The 14,621-nt window shown below is 32.5% G+C and overlaps 1 protein-coding gene across 1 annotated transcript in view; it reads left to right on the forward strand.

The window, feature by feature from the left end:
- Positions 1 to 14,366, forward strand: part of LOC107995255 (protein O-mannosyl-transferase TMTC1) — a 282,680-nt gene extending 268,314 nt beyond the window's left edge. Inside the window, exons 14-15 of the mRNA XM_062075856.1 lie at positions 6,871 to 7,000; positions 9,055 to 14,366. Coding sequence (XP_061931840.1) covers positions 6,871 to 7,000; positions 9,055 to 9,240 — 316 coding nt within the window. The 3' untranslated portion in view covers positions 9,241 to 14,366. The remainder of the gene's footprint in view (positions 1 to 6,870; positions 7,001 to 9,054) is intronic.
- Positions 14,367 to 14,621: the final 255 nt, after the last annotated feature.

The raw sequence follows: 14,621 nt of genomic DNA on the forward strand, positions 1-14,621 counted from the left end.
TCTTATTTATTTAATTTCTGAAATATTTCTATTTCAGTTGTGATTATAGATGATGTTTGGATATATTACTTGCGTACTACTTTTACTTTCTTGTATTATTTGCTATTTAAAAAGATGATATTTAAGATTTATTAAACTGAAATTCTAACTATCAAACTAAGTGATAAAATGAAGAAAAATTTCCATAATATATAAAATGTATATAGCAATAATAATAGATTATATTACCTTGAAGATAAAGATAAAATACTTGAATTAATTTTTTAATTTTAAAAATATATTTTAACGGATATATTCTTTTTTTTTCAAAGAAAATAAATTGAAACGAATTTTATTATATTTAAAATAATTTCAATATAATTTACAGAAGAATATAAATGAGAACGGATTTTTTATTCAACGAATTTCTCTTGCACACGTTAAAAGAATTCTAGCTATCCCAGAATAAATTTCTGAAGACTTTCATCGATGAATTTCTTTTAGGCGATCAAAAATTCCAGAATAAATTTGCAAAGGAAATATCTTCACGAATAAACATTATCCCTACAATACATACATATTCGAGGGACATCTTTAAAGAAGACCAAGCCTATGAAGTAATCGTCCTCGCCCCGTTTCATCCAATAATGTTGAGATGAATAAAACAATTCTCTTTAAAATTCAAATTTATCTAAATTCATTTTCGAGCAAAATTGTTCATTTTAAAAGTGTGATAATAACAATCAATCAATTTCAATCAAGCAAAGCAATTTTTCCTATTGGAGAAAATCAAAAGTATTTCGACATGCAATAATAATAATAATAATAATAATAACAATACGACGAAACGTAAAATTTATTCATTTCTGCTGTGTATTGAATCTACAAAATATTGATTGTTTAAGTGGATTGCACCTTTAGCCACCACACGGTGACGTACGTTTGTAAATAAACCGTAAAACGATAAATTTGTCAAATCTTACACCGCATTTTCGACCGTTTCATTGTTCACTACATTCGGCTCATGAATTATTCATGCGAATGAATTATTCATCAGAGAAGAAGTGTGGAACTGGTCAACGTTTAACCATGAGCCCTCTGTTGTATATAACACAAATCATCGCACGCGTAAATCGTTACGCAAGTTGCGCTTAAACGATGCTTATCACCGAACTGTGTTAAAGAAATTTCTCTACTCCATATGCAGAGATGAAAGGATAGTTAGTGGAATAATATAAAAATCATTATTATGATGTTAAGAAAAAATTAATACTGGAAGTATTCGACTTCTTTATATTTTAATTAATATTTATTTATTACATAACGTTAAAATATATTAAAATATATTAAAATATATTACGAAAATAATTAGATATATGTATCATATTATGTTTTTATAAAAACTAAATATTTATATTATTTTTGATAATATTCTTTTCAACTATTTGATCTAGATTTAGAATAAGTCTAACTAATGTATTGCTTACGAAATCGTTGATGTATTAACGATAGCTATTATTTCTCTAAAAAAAAAATTTTTATATAATTTAATTATTTATCATGTATAACTGCTTCAATTGAACTGGAATGATTGAAAATACATTAATTTCGTGCAGCTATTTAACGCATATTAATAATGCAATGAACTAAAAATTTTTTGAATAATTATTTGTTTAATATAGAAACTTAAGATATTAACAATCATAATATATTTTGATAAATAATATTCGTATTTTTCAAGAAAACACGATTAAAAACACGATTGAAAATAATGAAAATATTTAATATAAACTAGAAATATAGTCGAATTGTTATAAATTTGATACGCTATCGAAATTTTTATATTTTATTTATTTCGATACACAATAAATTGAATTCCTTTTTGCAGTGACTGCACAAGTGTCAGATTAACTTCTCATAAATCGTTGGTGGTTTTCATTGATTGGTTCCAGATTCCATTTACGCTTCGAATATACAGTTACTGTTTCAGATTTATTGTATAGCTAATTTATTTTCTCACTCTCTATTTACGATGTGGAATTAAATTACTGAAAAAAATTTATTTATATTGTTTAATGTATATTAATTTTCATTTAAATATTCGATATTTACTTTATATATTTATATTTATTTTGCTTCCAAATGAAACGGTGATATAAACACTTCATCATTCAGCTTTTAACTGTGTTTATATAACGTAATGTAAAAATTTTTCCATCATTTGTAATGATAATTTAACTAATTTAATATAAACTAGAATTATTTTTTGTATTAAAATTTAATATTTTGTACGCTATTTATTTCGAAAATAAAATTCAAGGTAAACATAATAAATTGGATAGATTTTCGAAAATACATATATTTTTTATTTATTCCTTTGTAAAAAATATATGTATACCATAATCTAAAAATACTAATCATAAAAACTTTAAAAATTGTAATTCATATACATTTGAATTTCGCTGAAGTCTATTACTCTTTCTATGATAAGGTTTTATAATAATTTACATGATGTATCTTGAAATTTTAGAAATATGAAACCACTGATGCTTTTATGCCGAGATATAAAATTTTTGTATTTGTAAATTTTGCAAGGAAATTTTCACGTGAAAAAAATCTGTTGTATAGCGTGAATTATACATTAGCAATCAGTCAAAAACATTCAATATCGATCGGAGATGCATTTCTGTGCCGAATTAATGCATTATGAGATCAAAATTGATATCTATTAAAAATATGACTGGTGTTTATTTATGTTACCGTGTACATAAATGATTTTACTACTGATAAATTAAAAAATTAATAAATATTAGTTCGATACGTTTTCAAATATTTTTTTGAAATGCACTTATTTACGGATTTAAAAAATTCTTTTTAGAGAAATATTCGTAATAGAATCGAAATGTAAATTGAATGAAAATTTTTCAAATATAATTGTTAATAATTTACAATAAAATATTTATTTACAAATGAGTTTTTTTTGATTCAATTGTTTTTTAATAAATGATATTTTTCATAAATTTGAGAATAACGTGAGAAACGTAATAATATTTTTAAAGAACTGGATATATTAAAATTTTTAAGTAGAACAAATAATAAACAATTGTTCATTGTTCTGACAAAAGATATATTACTTTCTCGTATTCAAATATTTATTATTTATTGAGAAATTCGAAACATAGTGAATAATACGTACTTTGAAATATATATGAAACGAACAAACATTAATTATAATTTAATATTAATTATTTATAGTGAAATAAAATCCAAAAACGAATGTTATCAAAAATGTTGAAATGTCTATATTTTGAATATAAAATATAAATCAGAATGTGATCCAGAAGCGGCGTAAGCTTTTCCAGTTGGACGTGCAACTTCCTCTTTGTATCGTGACTTTTTTAAACGTATAAATTCCGAGGAAAGCCACCGTGTCAGAGGATGATTCCATAGGCAACGATAACGTCGTCACCGTTGCGTTAAGCGCTCGTCGGGCTGATAAATCGGGAATTTACTGACGCTACCTCCGATTCTGTATTTTCGTCCTGCCGAGCCTGAAATCGCATGTGCACATATTCACGCGAGCAGATTTTTTGGAAAATTTATTTACGAAATTCTGTTCTTCGAGAAAAAACTGGAAAAAAATGGTTCCAAAGTATTTTCGATAGGTGTAACACTAAAATTCTACGAAATAGATTTTCCAGTAACAAGTTTAAATTTCAGTAAAGAATCTAAATGTGATTCTAAATGTTTGATAGTTTCAATATGAATAATATTTTGAGAGAAAAATAAGGAAATTATTGAGCTATTTAAACATAATACAAGAGAATGGCAGAGTAACAATAATTCAAATGACTTAAACTCTACGAAAACAATATATTTCTCCAATGTTCTAATTTATTGTTGAATTGTTATTAAATCCTACACGATTGACACAGCAAGAAAATACAAAAAATCGGAAATAGAATCAATTCTTTTCTCTTATAAATATAATAATGTAATTAATATTTTTGCACAACAGAAGAACACGCATTATTTAGCAATTCTATTATTTCTTCTCATTTATGATCTTTCTCTTTTAATATCTACATTTCTTCATTCTCGTGCACTTCACCATTCTCATTATCTCGCATTCAATCACTCGTGTTACATCGGAATGTAAGCTTTTATCGGTAAATGAAAATTTTATAATTCATGAAGAATCGTGTTTTTTCATCCGCTGCGCTGCAAAATGACCGTTTAGTCTAACGAAACTACACGTTATCACTTCGTTACGATCACCCTTCTACTACAATATTTATTTCGCGTTGATACTCAAATTTTTGTTCACGTGACGTCTGCTATCTATTTCGAAGGTGCTTAATTGCTAATTCGAAGTAAAAATATTTGAACATCGTTAGAGGAGAAAATTTGGCTAGTTTATTTTTGATATTTTTTTCTATGCGATCTATGATAAAAGAAGAATATATTTATAATTAAAAGAATGAAAAATTGTTTAATAAATATAATTGTATATAGAACTATTATACTTGTTATATAGAAAAAGCAATACTTTTTATTGTTTGAATTAAAATTCTAATTCTAATATTATTGAATAAGGATAAGAAAGAAAGAATAAAAAGATTTACAGAACATCAACATTTTAAACTCGATATCTGTCGTATCATGTTTATCTACAATCTCTCCACCTCCTCGTACATTTCCGTATCGAGAACCGTATCGAGCATCAAATCCATGTAATTCGAGATCGAAATCTCGAGCAAAGAGGAACCAAAATCGGGGAAAGAATAAATTGAATAGTTAACGGAACGACCGGTTGGAAATTTCGAAAATGGGGGTGAAAGCGGGAAATACGGATGTACAATGGCGTTCACTAGCGATGGATTCGATTACAGGAACACCCTAGGCATCGTTGCCTCGAAAACTTAACTGTTAGCTTAACTGTTCCCGGATAAATGGTAACGATCTTGATAACGATCAGGATTATTCAACTGAATGCGTTACAGAGATGGCAGCACGCTCGTGGGATTAAAGAGTAATTTCACATCGGATCTAGCATGACCGTGTCGAAAGGGGTGGAAAATGGAGTAAATGGAAGAAAGGAATAGGAAAAAAGAGAAACGTGACGCAAAGTTCAAGTGTGTTTCGTGGAAGTAAGTGTTCTCCCTCGAGGGCGAATTAACTGGGATATAGTTAGCAATGAACAATTACTTGGTAACAATGTGCAAAAGGCAGCTGAGAGGTTGAAAAGAACAAACGATGAGGAGGTGGGAACTAATGCTACGAGGAAACCTGGAACACATTGCCTTTTATTTCCTTATGAAATGCCATGAATGTACGACATGAAACGCCCAAGAAAATTCGAAGATCGATGGAAATTATCGTGGGCTATCCAGCAAGTCATCTCTGAATCGCAAAAGATTTTTTGGGAAGTTTTACTCCGATTTGCCAAATTTTAAATGATAAAATCTTTGTGATGTAATTTTGTCTTTCGATTCTGCTGAATTTCTATCTTATTTTATTTCTTATTTATTGTTTGTTAATTCTTCAAATTAATAAAATGATGATTAGTATTTATATTTTAACCATAATAATAAATAATTGCAAAACGAAATCTACAGATTATTTATTAATATAAAATTACTCATATGTATGATTTTAAAAAGAAGATTAGAAAAATAATGGTGGTATCTAAAATGAATCACTACACAAAGATGAAAAAAAAAAAAAGAATGCTTGATTATATTACGATAAAAGAATGTCCCCGTGAATTTCTATTTCTAAAAATTAATTACAAAATATTATTATAAATATTTTTATCTAAAGTTTCGAACGATTAATTTTTGGATAAAGATTAAAAAATTCTTATAATCGAATTTATATATTTATAATCGAAGCAAAAGATATAAAAATCTATTCTTCATTATACCAGCTATAACTCAATAATTTGTACAAACGCAACAGGATCTAGATTTTAAATAATATTCATTTCCTCGCTCAAATTCTCGGCTAGAAAGTATCAAAAGTTCCAGGTTAATGTTGCGAGCAAACTATGTGATAAAGGATCGCGCACGCTTCCTTCCTGGCGCTCTCGACTATTGACTGCTGATATTCACCCTCTTTTCCGCCTCGTAAACACGCCGCTCGGCCGCGAAAAAAGAGAATGAACCGCGCGCGCGGAAGTGACGCGTGAAAAGGGTGTGTCATTTACGAATTTATTTTTATCGAGAGAGTGTGAACGCTCGTCAGAAGCTCCATCACCGTGTACGCGAGCATGACTTGCAATCTTATGGCAATTTATTTCGCGTCTGAAACGTATGTTTCTTCTTTTTATTATCATCATCATCCATGGATCTCTTGAGAAATTTCTTGTTTATAGTTTCTCTTTTTCGGAATATCGGAGAAATGAATAAAGGCTCCTTTATTTCTGCACCAACATAAATCATACTGTTCTTCAAATCTTTGTGGAGAGAGGAAAAGAAGATATAATATTTGAAAAATTTTGAAAACGATAAAAATAAAGAAAGTACGTTATACAGATTAATTTATGATTAAATATATTCGTAATCGGAAAGATTTAGATATTTTAAACTTGAATTTAAATTTAAATATTTTGTAAATATTACAAAATATGATTGATGTTGCTACGCTTGAAATCTGAGTGTAAAATGTAACCATAAGTGATATATTAAATAATTTCTTTCAATTTAAAATATTTTCTTGTGTCCAATATATCAAATGACACGTGACGACGAATCCTAGAAATATGAGAAATTTAGTAATCTCATAAATAATGTGCCGAGTTGAATATTTATTGTCGCGCGTGAAGAAATCGTTTTAAATTTGATCGTATTTGGAGCAGATTGAAATATATTTTACATATTTACGTTTCAGATGGCACCTGATGTTACGAGCGAAAAGAGGCGGCCTCGTATATCGCGGTGATCTTTACATACGCGCGTGGCAGTTGCAAAGTGAATCTCGTCGTCGTGCGCATCAGCATCAAGGAAATATCTGCTTGTCGGTCAGTAATTTTTTTTCTTCATGCTCAAATAACGAATTAATAAATTCTAAATAAATGTAACATTGAAAACAGATCAAATATATTGATTTCTTTAATCAAAATATTTAACATCTTTCCCCAAGATTATAATGTTTCCTTATCTTTTAAATAAAATTAAAAGAGCTCATATAGAGATAACATTTTAGATTTCAAATATTTAGAATAATGTTAAGAATACTTTAATTAGAGATTCATTATTTGAATCGTGAAAAAAAATTTCAGATAAAATAAAAATGTATATCATTATACGAATTTTTATATGGATACAAATATACAAAATTTTCTCCTTTCGTGCTGTTAAATTAATTACTGTAAATCAATTAGTTACTTATTTCGTTTAATTCAATACACTCGGGTATAAAATATAACATATCCATTTCCCTATCCCTATATTCCATTAGTATAAGTAAAACCATTATCCATTTGTTTCATCGTACAAATACATACACGTATTATATCTCTCCATAAAACACGTAGTTGTCTGTACAACGGAATTAATGAAACAACTACATTACCAACCCATCAATATAATATCGAGTTATAACAATAATTAATAATCACTTGCTCTCATCCTGTTAAACTGCTAAATTGTAAAACTTTCGATTCGTAATATCATTTATTAGTTCTCTCGTTTTCACCGTAGAGTAGTATTGACTCCCCTGTGAAATGACACGATCGGAAACATGGCTACACAATATTATATATATATATATACTTCTATTAAGTTTCCAGACCGCTCGACGTTGATCCCACTTTATGACCCTTTCTCTTTGATCCCTCTCGTTTTAATGTTTCCACCATTCTTTCGGCGAGGCGTCCGCCTCATTTCGCGTTCGAGTTGTATAAGAGGTACAGTGCCCTTCCAGTAAAGGTAATGGAACAAATTAGTCTGCGGAGAACCGGATACCGCGAATCCACACTTCCGCCCTCGTTGCCTCTTAAACCCTTTCGAAGATTAATTGAGATTCCTCGGTCACCTCGTATCGCTATAATTCTAATTAAATAGATTCGCCCCTCTTTCTTTCCATCCTCTTTCGTATTCCATCCCGGCCGTCTAACGCGCCCATTCACGGAACGATTCGTTCCAGTCGTTAACGATTCAACTCGTAGAAACTTGGCCACTTCGAATCGATGTCTCTTCCATTTCCCCCATATTATATTTCCTTTCCTTATTTTTCTCGATAAAATGTTTCCTATTGATCGTTCGACGGATATCCCTTCCCTTTTTATTCCCATCGTTATAGATTCCATCTATCGTTTTTCCTCACTTTTCTTTTCTGGTTTAGCGAAGTGACTTGAGCGGATTATTAAGTTGTTGGAAATGTGATCGATGAAGAGTAATGCCGTTGGCTAAAAAGAGATGTAAATGGTAAAATTTTCTTTGTCAAGACACGTATTTGTATGTTTCGTTACAATTTTTTCGTTTGAAAGAACTTGATTTCGAATATTATGAACAGTATATTTAAAACAATAGTATTTCCATAACATGATATTTTTATTTATCACGAAGATCATGTATATCTTTTTATTTCTTGATTTGAAAAGATATAATTCGTTATATTATGACGAACATTTTTATAATATTCAAAGAAACAACACGAACACGATTACAAAAAGATAAATTTCCCTAAATATTGAATATAAAATCGATTCCTCTGTAAGAAGAACAATTTTTATAAATTTATACTCTCGTCGAATAATAACTCAAAATCCACTTTTTTAATTTTCTCTAAGTCACTTTCAAATTATTCCAAGAATATTCGATATTGTTATCCTGTCCACGATAAAACATCCACTCGATTTTTAATCATAAATTGTCCTCGAGCAACGTCGACCGAATAAAAATATCCGAGTTCCATTACACAAAAGTCAAAGGCGTTGACCCGCACGCGGGGATTGATTAGCCACGATTCACGATCTAAGCACCCTCGACGCGTGTTTCCAGTTTGTGTACGCTCGACGGGGCGAGTAAACGTCACTGCTCCCCTTCAAACATGTCGAATTGTCTGTTGCAGGAGGGCGGCTGTTCGACACCGCGTGTCGCCAGTGTGTCAGTGCAGCTCGAGCAGGACAGCAACAAGTCAGAGCAGCTTGAGCGGGCGCCACGTTGCAACGTACGTACCTGTAGACAGTCGAGAAAGGGGAAGGCACGTGTGACCGCCCCCGCCCTCCTCGTCCAGAACCTCCTGGAGACCCTCTAGCTCGCGAGACTCTTCGGCTAACCCCTCGCCCCTGTGATTTCTGTGTCTCATCCTCCCTCGGTCTCACTTTGAACGAAGGGTCCGACGAGTTTTCTCCAACAACTCCAACACTTGTTGTCGGCGTGCTTGGTTACTTTCTAACGAGCAAAAAGGGGATAAGGCAATAAATATATCGCTCGTTTCTTCCTCGGGATCGATCAAGAAGAAACTTGTGTCTTAATTTTCCGATGTGTATAATAATTTTTGAAGTTTTGAATTTTTGAAAAATCAGGAAGAATACCAATCATTACGAACCACTTCGATTACGAAATTTCGGGAAATCAAGGAAGAATTAAATATACGTGTAAGAGGATTAAAGATCCTCGAACGAAACGAGATTTGTTTCGAGATGCATGCGCGTCGCGACTAGTCATGAAATCGAGATTACTCGAAATTACTTTCCGCTCTGTATAAAGTGTATGCTTCTTCTTATCTCGCAGTCTGATCTCATCACTAGACGCGAGACACGTCTCGAGACAAATCTCGCGATTTAAAGGTGTACTTTAAATTATTCCGTGAAATGGTGGATCGATCGAGAGGTTGCGTGTTCATCGGAGGATGAAGAAGCAAGCGATACGAGCGAGGGAAAAAGGAAAGAAAAGTTGTTGTACGTGATGTGGGGAGTAACGTGTGGTTCGAGATAATCGTTACGCGCACTTAACATGTGATGGATCGGCCGTAATATAGTTACTATACACATAGAGTAGCGTCGAGATGTTTCTAATAAATATTCGCTGTATTTCGAGTGTGCTTTCGACGTTCTCAGAGAAACAGTGCTCTCGTCGCGATGCTACTCGTCGTTGCCTTCCTTTCGTGTAATTTTTCCTCGATTTTTCCATATTCCGAGAAAGAAAAGAGATTCGAAGATACGATTTATACCATTGATCAAGAGTTTGCTCGAAGATCTTAAATAAAAATGCAGGATATATAAATAATATTGGTTCTGATGAAAGTTTTTAAAGTAAGTTTAAATATAATTCATCTATAGATTAAAACTATCTATGGATATTTATTAATATAGTAAAGGAAAAGTAACAGAGAAAATTATTAATTTTATTGTGCACAAGAATTATTATATCAAGAAATTGAACACGAATACGTGTACACATCCGGAAGCAATAAATATATAGAATCTCTCTGGTTTATCACCCTATTATTGAAAAAAGAAATTGTGTATTTTTATAAAATACGATAAAGTCATTAAAAAGATATTTCTACGATACGAAATTTATTAGGATTTTTATTGGAATACAAATTAATGCAACAACACAAACCTTCGATCGATAGAATTGGAGAAGCGAATTGAACCGTGAATCGATTCGAAAAGGTTTATCGGAAAACTTTTAACGATCTTTTTCTTTCTTTTCTTCCCTTTTTTTTTCGATATTTAAAACATCGTGGTGGAAAAAATTGAAGAGTCCACACGATCGATCGAAAATTACACGAGAGGATAAAAAAAAATCCGATCTGCGCTCTCCTTACCGCCCTATCGTTTCGAAGACTATTTCTTATTTCTTTGTTTCATTCCTACGAGACGGAAATATGCCTTCGTTACGAACAACCGTGACCAGAAAAAACCTTTGGTAAACGTGTAAATATTCACTTTGACTCCGCGTTACATTGGTCCGCGTTTCGAGACGATGTAGACGACGAACGTCGAAGAATCGAAAGAGAGAGAGAGAGTCGAATAGTTCTCGAATTTATTTTTCACAGCATCATTGATAATGGACGATATGATATACGCGTACGTACAGAGACACAATCGATTCGCCTATAGCCGTAATCGTTTCCCTTCTGATCGTTCTTACATTACGTGTTTTGACTTTCAACCGTGCCAGGACACGCCACGTATGTAATTAACACGGTGCCAATATTTAGCGTTTAATTAAAACGTGAATCGGCGTTTTATAGCCGTTTGATATGGCTTTTTTTGTAAGAAAATCGATTAACGAAGCGTGAGTTGATTGAAGGAGAAGGAAGGATAATAATTATGTACGACATTTCTTCGATGAGCTTTGTTCGGCAATGTTTCGATTTCGTTTGAGTAGAGCACGATTTGCTGCAAGTCGAGATCTTATCGTATATGTATACACATGTTTTTGTGGTATTTTATTAAACAATTTGTATATTTTTTTTCCTCGTCATGAAAAACTTACTTGTTCCTGTTTGATATTTTATATTTTACACGATATTGAAGAATTCGTGTTACGAAATCATTGAAAAATAAAAACATTCAAAAAAATTCACTATTTATGCAGTTTTATGTATTCATTTGTTAAAAAACAATTTTATTTTGAATCAAAGAGTAATTTTATAGAAACCATTACTAGTTAAATTGGAATAAAGAATCAAATTGAAGGTGAAGACGTTTTTTGGAAAAAAAATCTTCGATAATTTTATATATCCATTAATTTTTCGATATTCAGCATTCGATTATCCGAAGCAATTTAATAAATTCACTTCTTAATCGAATAGCAAACATGATATCAGAGATTATTGGAGGATGAAAACAACCCAATCTGTCTTAATCTAGGTCGCCGAACATGGCCAATCAGCCGAAGTTTCATTTAAAACGAACCGATGAAAACCGTGACCGTTGAATCGAAACGAAAGGGAGATTCGCTCGACATCCTATATTAAAGAGAGCGAATCGATCGTGGCGACGTCTTTCTGTCGGTAAAATCGGTGGAGACATGTGTTTTTGTTACACTCTCGAAAAAAAAAATGGATCAGAACAAAAAACGGATTTCAATTAAAAGGAAGTTTGATCATGGCGAGTTCCTTTGTGTATCTTTCGATAGAATGTCCAAGTTTCTCGTTTAGAACGAGGTCGAAAGTGAGAGATAGAAAACTTTCCTTTTACTCCCCTTTTTCGTTGATCTCCACCCCCGCGAATCGTCGCTTTGAAAAACGAACGCCTTCATCGAAACGTTGCCAAAACTTAATAGAAGACCAATGTATATACGCTAACAAAGAAACAAAAGAAAAGAAAAATTCGTACAGACATCGAAACATTTGGCGATGCTTATTATTGAATAATTATTACGATATTGTAACAATTCGAGTGAATTTTCTCGCGTGGCCATCGAATCGATTGCTCTCGAGAGTTTAAAATCGAAAGAAAAAAAGGAGCGAGTGAAAGAACGTTTGTATGTGCGTGTGTGCGAGAAAAAGAGAGAGAACGTGCAATGGAAGCTTCATATAAGATTCGTGGATGTCAAGATGCACAAACGTGACATGAATTTGTATATAACATGTTTTCGTTGGCTCGTGTATGCGTTCTATTTTCTCCCCGTGACCTTGCATCCCACCCCATCCCGCGCCCCATCCCCTTTTTCTCGTCGAGAAAATTTCAAATCGAAGCACGTTGGTGATGAAATAGAAGAGGAGACTGTCACTGGCCAAGCAGCAATTTACCTCACGAAATCGCTGCCCGCGATCGATCTCAGTTGCTCAGTTATGAGAGCAACGGGGTTGATAGGGGGTGGCTGGTAATCGATGAAGGTCGATTCAAGATGAAATATTTTTTTAAACGTGCCGTAACACGAGCGTAGACGTTGCTTCGATTCGATCGTGTTGCTGCGTGGACGATATATTTTTCGGGAAATCACGTTTACGTTGGATTTAGATTCGTTGGAAGATTCGATTCGATCGGATTCATTTTTTTCGTCGTAGAAGAAAGAAAAAGAATTATATTTTTGATAGAACTTTCAATATATTATATAACCTTGTTTCTAAAGCAATGTTTGTCAAGTATGATATATTTTTCATTCATTTTTGTATCGTCCAATCGACGCTGTATTATTCAACAATTAATACGTTATACTTTTAACTTTTGCCGAAGAATAATATCGTGATTGGTCCAGGCACGCAACACCTAGAGTACACTCGCGAGTGAAACGCGAATATTGCGCCCTCGAATTCTCTCGAAGCGAGATTAACGTTTAAAAATAGTGCGCGCGCGCGCGTGTAAATTGAAACGTTTCAACGCTCGAAGAAGCTGATATCTTTCATTTTAAGACGGTATTGCAGTGAAATCGATGTAATTTAAGGATCCAGTTAATTCCTCGAGACGACGATGTAAACGTTATTTTATTATCGTAACGAATAGATAACGGAGAAGTATTTATATAGCTATGCTTTATTACCGGAGACCGGTAAATCGAAATTGTTACAATAATTGCTCAGCGAATAAGCGAACATACGAGATTGTTCATCGCTTACTGTGTACAGTACAACACTAATAAAAAAGAAACAAATTACGGCTTCATTTTCAATCTTATACGAATCCTTATATACAAAGACACGAATTTTTTTAAAACGTTTCCAAAACTCCCCAAGAGTTTGTTATATATTGGAGATAGGAGACGAAAGCCTAGAATGAAAGGAAACGGATAATAGTATAAACATTGAAAAAAATAAAATTAATATTGTAAAAAAGTATAAACGATAAAGGTAAAAAGGGGAAACGGAAGTCTGTGAAACGGCTCAACGCTTCTAAAACGCGAAACCGATACATTTCGAGGTTCGTTGATGGATTGCCAATCACTTCAGTTCCTACCACAGTTTTTTGAGGAATACAGAGTTCGAAACGATTCGCAAGAAACTATTTGTCGCGTTACTTTCGCATTTTCATTTCCCAAACAAGTTTCTGATTGACGAGTTTTCTGTCTATCGCTGTTCCACAAGAATCGATCGTCGTTGGAACTCTACGATATAAACGAACGAACGAGACGGGATTCCGGATCGATCTCGACGATGATAATCTAATTATAAAATAATAGGGAAAAATAAAGAATTTTATTAATTTATAACGAATCGTGAAATGAAATCAATCCAAGATTTTATTCGATCCAAGATTTTGATCCAAGATTTTCAAAACAAAACGATAACTTGTCGATACAACGGATCGATTTGGAATCTAATTTGTACGTGGGCCGTATATAATTAGCCGCAAAACTTGATTAGTCTAGGTTATTACTTCATAGACCAGTTTGTACATCTAATTACAATACGTTATTGCGCATATTCATTGTGAATACGAATGCAATTATAAATTATCATAATAAAGTGTATGTTTATATACATGTACGGAGTATTCGTTCGATTTACGCACGGATATCCGACCACCCGTCAATATTGCCGATCCTCTCGTCCTACACGTGCCTCATCAATTATCCAGTTTTGGCCCGTTTAATTACAGCTACTCGGTCAAAATTGTGGTTTCGACGATCCGGACGGGGCGAATTTGTGGGCCGTTTTTGTTGCAATTGATCGAACATATTTCTATATACACATTTTATAAAAATGCAATTATTGATAGGAACTTGATTAAGAAAAAC

This window comes from Apis cerana, linkage group LG6, assembly GCF_029169275.1.
Source record: "Apis cerana isolate GH-2021 linkage group LG6, AcerK_1.0, whole genome shotgun sequence".
NCBI lineage: Eukaryota > Metazoa > Arthropoda > Insecta > Hymenoptera > Apidae > Apis > Apis cerana.